At 44.2% G+C, this 15,835-nt stretch overlaps 1 protein-coding gene across 1 annotated transcript in view; it reads left to right on the top strand.

The window, feature by feature from the left end:
* Positions 1-9,878: 9,878 nt before the first annotated feature.
* The window catches only part of ZSWIM5 (zinc finger SWIM-type containing 5), a 72,514-nt gene continuing 66,557 nt past the window's right edge, over positions 9,879-15,835 (top strand). The window contains exon 1 of the mRNA XM_075616157.1: positions 9,879-10,437. Coding sequence (XP_075472272.1) covers positions 9,933-10,437 — 505 coding nt within the window. The 5' untranslated portion in view covers positions 9,879-9,932. The remainder of the gene's footprint in view (positions 10,438-15,835) is intronic.

Below are 15,835 nucleotides of genomic sequence, written 5' to 3' on the forward strand. Positions count from 1 at the left end.
TCCGGTGCATGTGTGTTTTGTGCGCAATTACTGTCACACTAGAAGGAGATAAAAAGGTCCTGTCTTTGCTGCTTTGTAGGTTGGGATAAATATTCCTGGTGTGTCTGGAAGGGACATGCTCTTGATGTTTATTTTGGAGGAGATTAGGAGATGTGATTGATGCATCTACAGTATCTGGAGGAGTTGTGGAAAACAATCTTCCCCTCCCAAAAAGTAGCATTTTTGACTCTCACTGCTTTTCCCTACATTAAGCCGCGTCCATAGGAGAACGCGCTAGCTTTCGCGCTCCTTCGTGACCCGGCGTCGTGCTTGAAATACAAACTTGTGTGTATTGCGAAGCGCCGCTCTCCCTGTAGCGTATGTGCACACGCTAGCGCCCACGCACTGTGCACATATGCATTGGCGTCCTAGTGTTTGTTTCAGCGAGAGCAATGTAGCTCGCGCCGTATCCAGCACTATGGACGCGGCCTTAGAATACAATAAACAACCAATACACTACATAGAGCCTGCACGCCTCCCTCTACAGACGGCAGCTAGGAAAAAGGTTGGCCTTACATTAATGAAAAACAAATATACAATTCCAGCGTTCCTCCCAAATTGTCTTGCATTTTATGATTGTGATTTCTACATTTTGATCCGAAGTCTAATAACAAAGCCATTTAGTTGCATCTTTTGATCAAAACATTATTCAAGCCTATTAACCCTGCCAAAGTAAACTCCAATTTAGCAGGTTCCTATATTAAATGAATAACATTTCTTATTGTCCTAGGGGCTAAACCAGGGGTGGTCAACCTCAGTCCTCACGGGCCACCAACAGGTCAGGTTTTCAGTCATAATGACTGAGACACTGATTGAGCCACCTGTGCTGAAGCAGTGATATCCTGAAAATCTGACCTGTTGGTGGCCCTTGAGGACTGGAGTTGGCCTCCCCTGGACTAAACTTAGTCAATATGGGAAAGTGCCCAAAGTGTTAAATGAACCATAAAGCCACCTGTGATTTAGTGATTACAATACAATGGTCGGTAACACAGTAAAGATGTAACAAGCACAAACATACAAGTAGACAATAGGGGGAAAGGAGTCCCTGTTCCAAGAAGCTTACAATCTAAGTCGAATTTTGGAAGAGATAGACACTGGGATACTTTATATCTTTTAAATCACAGCTTCAAACTATCCTACTCATTTCCTCGGGGAAATATGGGGTCCCAGAGCACCGGCTGTGGCATCTGATGCAGGAGTGATGGTTTAAGATGGGCTGATTGGTCTCTGGGAGGAAGTGATGGTTATGGGACATGTTGGTGGTTCTCTGTAAGGCCCGTAATATAGTGTGTGCTCGCGCGCACGCGCTTGTGCGAACACACGTGCACGTGATGCACACTTTTTGTGTGTATACTGTGAGCAACAGGGTTGGAAGGTACTGTGTGTGTATGTGTGTGTGTGTATGTGTGTGTGTATATAGATTGTGTAAGTTAATAATTTATTCAATAATATTTAAAAAAAAAAAAAAACATGTTGAATAAATAAAAATTATTTTTATTGTGCAATTTTGACACATACACACACACACACACACACACACACACACACACACACACACACACACACACACACACACACACACACACACACATACACACACACACATTACAGCGCCGGTAGTGGCGCGAAAAGATTATTTTCCCCGTCTTCTCCTCTATCGGCCGGCTCCACGCTCACTGTAAATCACTGTAATAGTGATTTTAACCGGTTAAAGTTATAAAGAGCTAAACCAGTGATAGATATGATCACCAATGCGCTGTACTTTTCAGAACCAATAATATTTAGCTAAAATGTTTTGAATCACCTACTTTATTTTAGGTGTTCCCATGCTGGCCAGTGTGCAGTGTCATGTAACAGGACAAGCTCACTGCGTTAGATCTGTATTATACTGCCGGCGTGCGCACGCATAGCCTGGCGCACTCCTACAGCCCCCGCGATTGGTGGTTATCCGTGCAGGAGATTGGGGAAGCGATGGGAGGCTTGGCGGACGCCTCACGCAGCTGGTTCACCCTCATTGGCTGAACCACTTCATGTGGCCGCGCTTGAAGACACAAAAATGTTTGTCTTTTCAATTTGCGCCATCACGCTCTGCCTTGTGCGCGCGCCCGCACTAGATGCACTGTCATAGGAAGACAGGCAATTATCATTGGCACGCGCGAGCTCATATGCGAGTGTGATCCCCTTTACCATATCATCAGCCTAAGGAAGGTGATAGTTACAGGTCAGTTACAGGGTACCAAGGAAGTGATTGTTATGGGTCAGTAGCAGGATGTGGGGCCTTTGTATTAGGGGAGTGATAGTTACAGTTCAGTGACCGGCCACTCAGGTGACAATTACAGGTTCAGCTATATGGTGCAGGTATAGCTGTAGACCTGTGGTTATAGTTGCAGCTCAGTCACAGGCGTCCCTGTGATCGTTTCGGGACAGGCACAGGGCTACTGCACTTCAAAATATTCCTGTTCTTGTTTTTTTACTAGTGCTAATTAGTGTTTTGTCTCACATTATACGCAGGGGTGGGTAACTTCAGTCCTCAAGGGCCACCAAGAGGTCAGGTTTTCAGGATATCCCTGCTTCAGCACAGGTGGTAATCAGTGGCTCAGTCGAAGACTGGTTTGGGTCCAAGTGTCAGCTACTTGTGACCTTGGGCAAGTCACTTTATCTCCCTGTGCCTCGGGCACCAAAATGAGACTTACTGTCCCTGCAACATTCTATGTACAGTGCTACGTACACTGTCAATGCTACATGAGACAACACAATATTATTATATGTAAACATTGCTGTGATGTTGGTGTTTGAATTTGTCTGTGTAGGGGGTTAATAATGTCTGTTACTTTAGCATCCATCCATACAGGGTCATCTGAGGTCTCTATCCTGATGCACATCCTGCTCACCAGAACCATGCCCCCGCCCCTGTGTGCTCTTTGGGGACTCTCCTCCACAGTGAAGGTGACATATGATGTCCTCACAGGAGTGAGGGGAAATACATGAGGATGTCCTAATGGGCAACTCATTATGGTCTCCTGCCAGCTGCAGCCTCCTGTATCCCTGTCACTGCTGTGGCAAAGCGACACGAGAATCCCAGCATCACAATGGTTTATAAAGAAGAATCAATTAACAAAGAGGTCAGTCTAGAAAATACATTTCTCTGCTGCTGCCAGTTACGGTTTAAAACATTAACCAACTCTCGTTTATTAAAACAATGATTTATTTTAATACATGTTTATGGTCCACTAAATATTTCTTAAACCGGCTGGGAGCAATCCCTAACAAAACATCCACACGCCAACGTGTTACCCGACTTAAAAGTGCCACTTCCTCTGGCCCATTGACATGTTCCATCCAATACTGGTATTAATGACGTCAAATGACGCTGCGGGTCACGTGAGATAAGAGGTCACATGAGGAGTTAGAGGGGGGTGCACGCACAACAGAGAGCAGGAGATTTGGAGCGGCAAAAAAAAGTTTGCGCACCCCTGAATAACTAACAAATAATACAAATAACAGATCGTGGGAATAAGGGCTTCAGACATAAAAGTAACATTTAGGAAAAGGAGTCCCTGCTCCGAAGAGCTTACAATCTAATTGGTAGGTAGGAAGAACGTACAGAGACAGCAGGAGGGTGTTCTGTTTATGTAATTCATATCACTCTGTATCTCCGCAGTACCGCGCTGCGAAAAATGTTGGTTCTTTACAAATAAACGATAATAATACATCTAAAATAATATTGGAAATATTATAAATCATTATCTATAAATACTCAAACAGGAAACTGCTATATCCACTGCTGCTCAGCTCCAGCCAACTATATGATGTCACCACCAGGGGGACACGTGATCCTTGCAAATGTTAGGCCCATTTTCCCTTTGTTTCTGGATTCATCTTTATAATTTGTCTATGCCTAGGGTTACTGGCTCTGCACTTCTTTAACCTAGGCAGGCTGTGCTTGAAAAAGCTGTATAATGCGGCATGCATAAGCTTATAGGGGTCCATGTTAAAATGGTCAAGAAGCAAATAGGGTTGCTAGACAGCGTCTCCAAAAATACTGGACACAATCAGGGCCGCCAACAGAAATCATGGGGCCCAGGACAAATGAAAGGAGCAGCCCCCCCCTCCCCCATAGCGCACCTACCACGGAAAACATTTTTTAGCGCGCAACTTTTACTTAACTGTTTTCTTGTTATTGTTAATATGGCAAAAAAACATTACAATGCAATCTGTTTATTTTAATATTTTCAACAAAAGACAAAGATACCCAATGGTACATCCAATGTGACAAAAGGCCTGGGGGCATTCAGTATGGGTCTGGGGGAGAAGTTGGATAATCAACTTTGTTAGGGTCCAGGTGGGAGGATTTGGAGGGGGGAGGGAAGGCACGTGGGGGCCTGCAGCCTGCTGTACCGGGCGGCAGCAGAGGAGGAACCGGGAAAGAGGGCCTCGGGCATTGCACGTGGGGGGCGGGGGGAGCCCACAGCATGTACCCGTGTTTGCCGGTTGCAGGGCCCAGAGGGGGGGGAGGGGGTCAGTTGTGTGATCTACTTCGTTAGACACATGGGGGGCCTGCAACCTGCTGTACCGGGCGGCAGCAGAGGAGGAACCTCCAGACGGCCCATGGTGGTCAGGGTAGAATGCTGTTAAGGTAGGACACGGGAGGGGGGGGGGAATGGCACTTGGGGGGGGGGGTCCCGCTGACGGTAGGCTCAGTTAGGACTGGTAGGGGAAACTCAGTCAGTCAGTGACACAACACACCATCAGTACACACTGTACACACAGAACAGTATAGGTTAATACAGATACAAAAATTAAAGTACAAATAAGCAGTGTTCGTCGAACCAAAAAATCTACTCGTCACCTAGACCCGCCCTTAGCCCCGCACCCAGCCCCGTCCTTTAACATTTTTTGAATAAATTCCTAGTAAGAACTAATAACAAGATTCGTTTTTTACATAACAGTTTATTTATTGTATTACATTTATACTTTACTACAATTAGTCCTTGTTACATAGTTACGTGTGTGTGTGTGTGTGTGTGTGTGTGTGTGTGTGTGTGTGTGTGTGTGTGTGTGTGTGTGTGTGTGTGTGTGTGTGTGTGTGTGTGTGTGTGTGTGTGTGTGTGTGTGTGTGTGTGTGAAAATGTCGGAATGACCTCACTAATCGAAAAAAAAAGCCAGATGTGAATGACTACTTTCCTGAACCCCTTAACCAGTGTCTGGACGCCCCAACTTCACAATTTCTAAAGCAGCAATCCCGCCTGGGATCTTACCTGGTCCGCAGTCCCTCAATGTCCAGGTACCTTCATTCCTGCAATGTTATATACTGTAGTGGAGGTGTTCCCTACCTGTCTTCTGGGTTAGGGGGGATTCCGATGTCTCCCATGTGAAGTTTGAGTCAGATCTGGAAGAAAGCAGTATATGTTATTTCGGTGTAGGTATAGGGCAGTTAAGATAAGACAGAGAGAGTGTGGGTGAGAGAGAGAGCCAAAGAGAGAAAGAGAGAGACAGAGAGAGAGTGGGGGTAGGGGTGGAGGGTGAGGGGGTGGGTGGGTGAAGGGGTGATTGACTCTTGGGTGGGTGGGTGTGTGACAGACCCTTAGGTGGGTGACACTTGGATGAGTGACTGACACTTGGGTGTGTGTGTGACTGACACTTGGGTGGGTGACACTTGGGTGAGTGACTGACACTTGGGTGGGTGGGTGACACTTGGGTGAGTGGGTGACACTTGGGTGAGTGGGTGACACTTGGGTGAGTGACTGATGGGTGGGTGACTGACATTTGGGTGGGTGGGTGACTATGACTTACTGTGGTTTGGTGTCTGTATTCATTCACATACACACACACTCTCACACAGACACTCTCACACACTCTCACTCACACACACAGGCTCTCACACAGACACTCTCACACAGACACTCTCACACAGACACAGGCACACGGGGTACATTGGAGCAACGGGGGGCAACGGAGCAAGGAGGGCAATCGGAGCAAGGAGGGGGGCAATCGGAGAAAGGGGGGGCAATCAGAGCAAGGGGGGGCAATCGGAGAAGGGGGGGGGCAATCGGAGAGGGGGGGGCAATCGGAGAAGGGGGGGGCAATCGGATCAGGGGGGCAATCGGATCAGGGGAGGCAATCGCAGCTAAGGGGGGCAATCGCAGCTAAGGGGGGCATGGGAGGTAAGGGGGAGGCAAGGGGGGCATGGAGCAGTAATTAGCTTACTTGCTCCATGCAGGATCTAAAAGAAAAGGCAGGCTTCGCTTTGCAAACTCGTATAGAGCTTGGTTGCTCGCCAAAAAAATTAATCCTGGCAGCGTGCCAAACCAATCAGGTAGGGGGATTTTTTTTATTTTTATTTTTTTTATTATTGGGAGAGAAAATCATGCGCTGCTTGGCAGTTCGCCAGCGCGTAAAATCGTGTGGTCCTGTGGTGACCGGGCGACCGGATTTGTCGAGGGGCACGGTCGGCAGAACCCCCTGGTTGGCGAGCCTGGACACACACCTCTCTCCGCTCTATACTGTTTCCTCCTCTCCTTGGCCACACCCCCAGGCTCCTGACACCTTCTCCTGATTGGCTGATTGCCTGCTGCAGGGTAATGCACCAATCAGGAAGGAGGAAGCTGCCGAGCTCCCTAGCAACAGTCCTGCTCTCTCCCTGCTCGGGGTAATCCCGGGACCCCCGAAACCGGTCAGATCACTATGTCCAGAGAGGTAATGCCGGATACATACATGTCCAGTATTACCTCTCATTTTTTACTGGAAAGTGTGTCCAAATACAGAACAGTCCAGTTCAATACTGGATACCTGGCAACCCTAACTGAAAATAGTTACACGCTGTGTGCTCATCTGCATATCATTACCCAGAATCCTTGGCTGCAGTGGAAGTTAAGAGATAACGTGGAAAGGCAGTTTTTTTGACCGGAGACGTGAATGTGCTCAAAGGTGGTATTTTTATTTGCTGTTATTTTATTTGCATATTTAATACAGGGATATAAGATTAAAAAGAATTAGTTTTCTAAAGTAGCAGACTCTTTAGGTAGATTTTTATGTTAAATGTCAGACCCTATTTTGCGTCAGACGATTCACAGATTGTCAAAACACGTTGGGGAATAAAAATGTCCGCCTTCAACCTCCTACAGGGAAGGGGGAGGGGAGCTGGGTAGTGGGTGCAATCATTGAAGAGCTACAATAATGGCTATTTTGAAACCCCTCATTTATATAGATTATAGTGTACAAAGCTTGTAAAGCAGATAATTAACTACTTAAATAGCAGTATTATCAAGAAAAAAAGGACCAATATAGTTACTAGAACGTTAAACTCCTCTAAGCGATTAGTGCATTAGGAATCTACAAATGTGAATTCACAGCATTCACCAGGTTTTAGATCTACCTCTAATTCCACAAGCATTGTGATTCACAATAGTCCTGTACGCCTGTATTTCTGCTTTATCCCAGAACAAGTTTCCTACCCCCAGGGCAAACCAATGGAAAAAAAGAGAGCTCTCCTTCCATTTCTGCCACAGTCTCCCTAAAGGGAGCTTTGGCCTGTTGAGCAGCAATGATTAGTACAGAATCTACATCAATTGGGGGAAAATACAGTACTTGTGCTCAATGGTTTTTCCCAGGGTTGAAAGCATAGATTGTATACGGTATGTAAATTGTAAACTCTCTGGGGCAGGGATTACTTTCCTATGATGTGGTTGTATGTTTCATGCACGTATTGTATAATAATCCCCAGTATTTTAATGTTTATTTTGCAAAGCGCTGTGTATGTACACTGTTCACACTATATAACAATATATCTATAATGTATCTATGCCGTGTTCAGGAAAAAAGGTGACCCTTTCATTTTTCATCATATTTTATATACTCAATCCCCATGAAAATGTGCACAATTGTAGATCTGTTAACACTATATGAGAAGCGCAATGTAGAAGCTCCTCCTTCTCTTACCGTGCACCCCAAAACTAGAACAATCTACCGGAAACTCTCACAGCCGCCACGAGGCTAAGTTCTTTCAAAACTAAAGCTGTCTCACATTTTAATCTGGTCTATAATTGTTACATACGCCTATAACATATTATCTCTTACTGTGCATGCAATGTCTTGTATATAATGTATACCCTGCTCACTTAATGTACCCATGTATTTGTAACCATGTATTTCTCATCTTAACTCTGTGCCCAGGACATACTTGAAAACGAGAGGTAACTCTCAATGTATTACTTCCTGGTAATTTTTTTTTATAAATAAATAAGCAACTAATGTTAACTAAATTGATGTCAGTGTATTATGTCAACAAGTACCAGATTCGCTGCGGGAGGAGGTTCAGGTCATAAACGAGAAATATGAGTTTTCCTTTGTAGTTTGTTAAAGCGTTAAAATGTTGTAATCTAATCTGAAACACTAAAATTACTATAAAGTTTGAGTTCAAAGTGTGAGTTCAAAATGTTCTCCTGCAGAAACGCCCGCCCGAAGATGAGAACGCCACCGTGTGATTGTATAATTGATAGCGTTGATCCAGGTGCTCTCAATCCTGAACGATACGTTGTTTTACAAATGAGTTTTTTCAGTTCTCCTACCGATCATCCTTTATCAGGAAACATTTTATGTCCGCGTTTTGGACCATAATTCTTGCTCTGTCTTTATAACGGGTTTATCCTTTTCGCTAAACACTATTTTGTAACTATGCACTTGATGAGGTCATCACGCTGTCACCAAATCCCAAAAATATGCATTAGATTATGAAATAATTCTTAAATGTAATAATCTACTGTGACAGACCTATAAGTACTCACATTTTCATCAAAACAAAGTGATTTTTTTCCAAGTTATGATGAAAAATAATAGAGGTCCACAATCTTTGTATGACAATAATAGGATAATAGGGGTGGACAATCTTTGTATGACCTGAAGTGGGCGGACAGTCAGTGAGCATATATAGAAATGAATTCCGTCAATGCTTCTGTATAAAATAAAAAGGACTTAATAAAATGCAATTTTGCAAATACTAATACAGTTAATATAACAGCATGTTCTTGTATAGCACTGCTAATTTTTACACAGCGCTTTACAGAGACATTTTGCAGGCACAGGTCCCTGCCCCGTGGAGCTTACAAGCTATGTTTTGCTGCCTGAGGCACTGGGAGATAAGGTGACTTGTCCACGGTCACAAGGAGCCACTCCTTCACCCAATATGACTCGAAATACATGGTACCTATAATATTCCCTCTACAGGCATTTAAAAAAAATGTAATTGCAACAATGTTACAAGCACTAAAGGGTTTATGAAGCTATGGTATAGGTACAGGACTACAGGCACACCTGTGCATACTGGTAATACAGCACATTCTCATGTTTTATTATGGTGCAATTAAATAAAGATCTGTGTGAGGAACGTTACAGAACATACTGGAAATGAGTTTTCCTTGTACAATAAAGTTTTTAACGTTTTGAAATATAATAATAATAATAATGAAAAAAAAAACACAACACAACCACCCTCGCCCCTCCCAACCCGTCTGAACGCTTCCCTCTGATTACCATCACCCCGTGCGCGCGCCCCGTAGCCCAGCCCCTTTAGCGCGTGCCACTCTAAGATCCCTCCTCCCCTTTCCCCGATGCTTTTTTTTTGGGGGGGGGGGGTACATCAGCCAATCAGTTGCCTTCTTTCTTGCACGCGCGCCCCCTCTCCGTAGCCCCGCCCCCTAAACTTGTCTGTGCGCGCGCGACTGGTGCTCCAGTGGCTGTCAATCGGTCAGTCAGTGAGGGGGGCATCAGCCAATCAGTTGCCTTCTTTCCTGCACGCGCGCCCCCTCTCCGTAGCCCCGCCCCCTATACTCGTCCGTGCGCGCTCCAGTGTCAGTCAGTCAGTCAGTGAGAGAGAGAGAGCGCAGACCGGATGCGCCATGGCGGAGGGTGAGGGAGCTCCGCCGCCGCTCCTCCTCCTCCCCCCACCCGCCAAGCGGCTGTGCTCGCGGGCTTACCCGCCTTCCCATCACCTGCAGCAGCAGCGGAGCGCGGGAGCGGCGCACGGACGTCCCCAGCACCCGCTGCATCAGCCAGAGCCCCTGCTGGACTGCGCAGCCAAGGCGGTGGCGGAGAAATGGGCCTTCGAGCGGGTGGAGGAGCGCTTCGAGCGCATCCCGGAGCCCGTGCAGCGCCGCATCATCTACTGGTCCTTCCCTCGCAACGAGCGGGAGATCTGCATGTACTCGTCCTTCCAGTACCGGGCGGAGGAGGCAGGAGCGGGGAGCCCCGCCGGAGCCGCGGCAGGGGGACCGGTGGGTAACGGGCAGAGCTCAGCGATACCTGGCCTAGGGAACGGAGCCCCCGTAGGAGGGGAGGGGCTGCCCTTCCGCCGCGGGATCCGGCTCCTGGAGAGTGGCTGTGTGGAGAACGTGCTGCAAGTCGGTAAGTGACAGAAGTGTACAAGCGGAGGGGGTCTGCCCTGTATGGAGTAATAGAGGGCACATGACATGGGCTGGAGTGGGAGAGGACTGTGCGAGCACAATCTCTGTATGGGCTGACCAGGGGAGGACAGGCAATGAGCTGTATTGACGGAGGCTAAAGAGGACCATTTCAATTTGTATTGGTGAAGGAGAGGGAGGAACAGCTACTCTATGTAGTGGGGATAGGTCAATACTTACTGACTTGGGCAGGGGAGGAATATCGTTCTGTAGGGGGACAAGGAGGACCACCATGGCTGGGGGCTGGTTGGGGACAAGGAGGACCACCGTGGGTGGGGGCTGGTTGGGGACAAGGAGGACCACTGTGGCTGGGGGCTGGAGGGGGACAAGGAGGACCACTGGGAGCTGGAGGGGGACAAGGAGGACCACTGTGGCTGGGGGCGGAAGGGGGACAAGGAGGACCACCATGGCTGGGGGCTCGAGGGGGACAAGGAGGACTGCTGTGGTTGGGGGCAGCAGGGGGACAAGGAGGACCACCGTGGCAGGCGGCTGGAGGGCGACAAGGACTATCATGGATGAGATGAGCAGTTCCACATTTGTAAACTGGATGTAGGGTTGATTAGGGGGCTATTAAGAATGTCTCCCATTGGTTGTGTAATCTGGTCCACCCCTGTATGAATTTTCAGGGTGGGTGTAAACAAGGACCATATATGTATTGAATGACTGACGAACCCAGGAGGACCGATTCTGTGTAGTGTAAAATTTGTGCAATGTCAACTTGTTTGTAACTGTGTGATAGAGGCTGGTTAAAGATGTGCTGTTGTAAATTGCTGCTCCTTTGGGTGGTAATCTAGATATTTCACATTAATCTTTATTTCGAAGCATGCACAGACCGTTTTCATAGGTCATAAGCAGAACCATTAAACTTTTGTCGTCCCAGCTTGCAATTCGATGTCACTTTTGCTCCATTATACACAGTGGAGAACAATGATGTTGCTTTAACAAATTGAGTTTGGTCACTGAACCATAGTTGACTGCTCTAGCGAACAATAATTGTGATCCATAAACTGGCTTCTTCCAGCCTTCTAGTTACATCTCATAATTGTGAATGGGGCTGTGGTAGATGGTTGGGAGTGTAGCTTGTGATGAGGACTGTGTTTAAATCTGTTATGGTTCACAGGTTCAGGATTTATTATGGATCAGTAACTTCCACTTCTGTCGTTAACTACTACTACTATTTTTTTTCTCCCTTAATGCAAATATATATAACGTCATTCATTTTGTCAGATAAGCCATTGGAAGGGAATGACCTCCTGAATTTGAGCAATTCATAAATAGTTATTTGCTTTCAATTGTACTGCTGTGATCCATAACATCTTGTGGGCAGTTTTTGTTAATTATACTAAGGCGCTGGTTGTTTTGTAATGAAGCATTGTAAATACGTGACATTTTCCAGACGAGGGGGTTTGAGATTATACTTATAACTCCCCCTCCCCTTATCAGCAATGGATTGATTGTAACAGGCTTTGTAGGGTAAAATCCCTGGACCAGACAATCGCAGGGTTGTCTGACTGACAAAGAAGCTACTCCCCTCCGTGTAGTGTCAGTGGGCAGATTGTTGCTATCTGAGCCATTTCATGGAGGCTGCTGTACTTGGCAAATCTCTAAAGTGGTGTTTTTCTTTAAAGATTAAACCTTTAATACAGATCTCATTTCTTTTGTTTACTTTTATTTTAGGTAGTCTACTAAATTGTGACCTAAAGATTCCCATATACACATGCACACACTATATGTACATACACATATGTGCACATACACACAAGCACTGTATTGTCTTAACCTTCTGTAATGAAGTATTTTGTGATATTCCACTTCAGCATTCACCACAGGATTGCCATGTCGTCCAGCAGTTATAATAAAACGGGCCTTTCTTATTCATAAAATTAGTGGTGGCTTGTAATCCCAATTTACTGGAGAATCTAATGCTTCAATATTTGAATAGAACTGTGCAATTGGTAGAATTTTGCAGGCACAACTCCAGACGACGTACTATCTGTTACTTGAGGTACTGGGAGATAATGACTTGTCCATGGTCAACATGAGTTTACGCTGGGATTTAAACAAGTTTCACCTGCTTCAAAACCATTACCACAAAGCAACTTCTTTTAGCTCATTCTTTTGTACTAAAATATTCTCACCCTTGTGATTTCATGAGAGAAATAAAAGTAATTGAAAAATTAGGTTAGATGAAAAGCGAAGGTAGAGATTTTCCCTGATGTTGCTGCTTCGTAGCAGACAACACATTGAATTATTTGTATTACAAACGACGATGTGGAAGGAGTTTATTGCTTTTCTTTGAAATTCATGTGGATTTATTATCACAAAGGACGTTTCTGGGAATAGTCCAGGGTAAAAGATTTCCATTAAACTTACCCCACAACACATTTGACTTTTAATGGTTTGAATTAGCAGGGAACACTTTACCTCTTCAGCACTACTAGCGTATTCATAATGTACAGTGTGATTTGGAACACTCCAGCTGTGTGGAGTTAATAAAAAGGGTCACTTGTATGTAAGAAAACCCCTCTACTGGATCACAGGATGTTTTCCAGGGTCATGGAATTTGTCTAACTTCTTCCAGAACCCGGAAAAGTCCCTAACATATAACATTTGCCATGCAGGGTTTCCATGGGGAGGGATCAAGGGACAGAGGGATAATAAAGACTCAAAAGCCTTCCTCCAGCCGCTGGAAACTTTAAATGCAGTTTCTTTCATCCCTCAAAGAAGCTATTTTTTTAATTCTCAGTACTAAACTCAAAGGGATTTAATTAGGCATTTAAAAAAAAAAAAAAACAGGAACAAAGCTGCTCACGAAGAGGCCATCAGCGTTTGTAGTATGCAGTGCTTGATGTGTGCAGTCACATGCATTTTCATTTTGTTTCTATCACCACTACAGGAAAGGGAACATATACAGTGAAAATAATTCTAAACTCTTCCTCTTGTTGGGGCCTCTAATTTACTGCTGAAAATCGGGTTTATCCGTGGTGGTGTGTACATGTGTATATACACACACATTTTTTTGCATACCAGTTGACAATGGCTAATAAAGTAAATAATAAAAGCGATGAAACTCTGTATTAAACTAAATTATAGACTATAGCTTTGTATTCTGGTGGTGCGCATCATGGTTGATCTACAAAGATCAGATATGCTTTAGTTCTGAAATATATGGTTGTCTAATAATGTGTAACCTATGAGAACTATGGCTAAAACAAGGTTTTAGATTGCATATAGAGGCTATGTAGATCATGAATGAGGCTTTGCTGAAACGTGTCCAGTTTATATTCTTTTCCAAAGCATTAAAACAGTTATGGAGGAGAAGGGGAATTTTCTCTGTATAAGCGAAGGGTACATCTTTCTCAAAAAAGCCATATCGCAAAAACGAAGAGCTACATGATATTAAGTACCTTCCAGATTTGCCATAGGAATCGATCATTGGACATTGGTTCACTTAGGTTGATCGATGCCTTCAGGGCAAATACAGTAAAATAACAACATTTTTTAGGATGGACACAAATGAACCTCAATGGTGAGGGAAAGACTGACATCAAATCCTTAAGGCTTTACTGGGGAACATTAAGCAAATTAAGAGGGCTAGTTCTATGAACGTGTGGTTTAAATGTTCTTTTACTTTGTCAATGCAGAGACTTTAAAGCACTTTGCTTACACAGTATGTTTTTCTCATGGCCTAATTCACAAAGCAGGTAATGCTTACAGTTTTACAGCTAAGGCCACTGCGTGAATCAGCTTCCTAGAAAATATGCTCGCCAAAAGGCAACCGGTAAAACTGTGTACTGTGCTGGATTTACTTTAAACAAAACTTCCTTCTACTGATAACCATACTTGGGTTTATAGGTCCTGCTTTCTTCCTGCTGATCCCTTTCCTTGACAGTCCATTTTTGTTTTGCCTTCCAACACATTTGGACATAAGACAACACATTAAACACAGCTTCTTTTCTGTTGAACTTAATGGAGTGGAATATAGTCATGTTATAATGGAGAGCAGCAACTGCTGAGGTTAGGTACAGTAAATGCAGAGTTAGTAAACAACATACTGTAGTTGATATACCTGGAAAAAATGAATTATATTTGTATAGGATACACATACCGTATATTTTTTCTTTTATGTGCTTCTAATTATACTATAAAAACACTGGTAGTTACATTTATATTATGTTAGATGTATCATTGACTGGGTCACCTGTGCTGACGCAGGGATATCCTGAAAACCTGACCTGTTAGTGGCCCTTGAGGATTGGAGTTTGCCACTCCTGGATTACACGATAAATTACCCCTTTCTTTTGGCTGGAAAAAAATAAAAATCACTTTTTTGACTTGATTGCATGTTTTGAAAACGAAAGCATGGAATTAATCTAATCTTCCGTGATAGGAGTTTAACCCCTTATTTTAGTTTAACTTCAGAGCTAGAATAGCAACTTTTTGTTTTACGAATTACAGGTTTTCTACTCCAGGACTAGAATCATGGTCTGTGTATGCGCAATGATCAGATAGGCTTGTGAAGAGGTTTCCATTTCTGTGCCTTTCAAGGACATTGCCAGCGGTGAATCACATTTAGACACAAATGGGTAGATGTGGCCAATTTTAGTTAAAATGACAAGTGAAAGCATTTTCATAATAACAGCACTTTGGTAAAGCAGTAAAAAGGAATTCATGAAGAAAACAAAATACTTTGAAGGGAATCATTTAATGGTTAACATTTGGGAGACCATATGAATAGGAATATTTTTGCTTCCGATAACCCTACTGGGTTACATATGGTGGAACGGTTAATGGTATTAACCTCATTTTGGCGCAGAATCTGCCTCTTTTATCCATGCCTTTAAGAATTCGAGAGAGAGCATAAGGAATAGGTATAATAGAAAAAGTTCTGTAAAATAATTAAGTGGCCTATGCTCACCTATTATATCGGTCAAAAAATATATTTTTCTTTCAGCGTTAGTATATCTTCTAACTCGGGGGTGGGCAAACTTTTTATGCTGAGCCCCCCTTTTAATCCGTGAAATTTCTCGGCCCCCCCTGCTTGATGTAATCAAAATCACATGAAAAAAAAAAAACCTTTATTAAAAGGTATACAATGTAAATACAAATGTCTAAATACTTACATATTTCAACAGCTCGCGCTTGCAAAATTAGGCTGCGTCCATGTTGCCTCTGAGAGCTGGTGATATCACCAACTCTCCAAGCATGAGCGCAGGGTGTCCTGCATAATTTTGCAGGCACGAGTGGGGAAGTGTTTACACTGTTTTTTTTTTATTATTATTTCTGTACATTCATAGTATGATTATAGTGGCAGCCTACGCTTTCACTTGCAGAGGATGCAG

Source organism: Ascaphus truei, chromosome 10, assembly GCF_040206685.1.
Source record: "Ascaphus truei isolate aAscTru1 chromosome 10, aAscTru1.hap1, whole genome shotgun sequence".
Taxonomy (NCBI): Eukaryota; Metazoa; Chordata; class Amphibia; order Anura; family Ascaphidae; genus Ascaphus; species Ascaphus truei.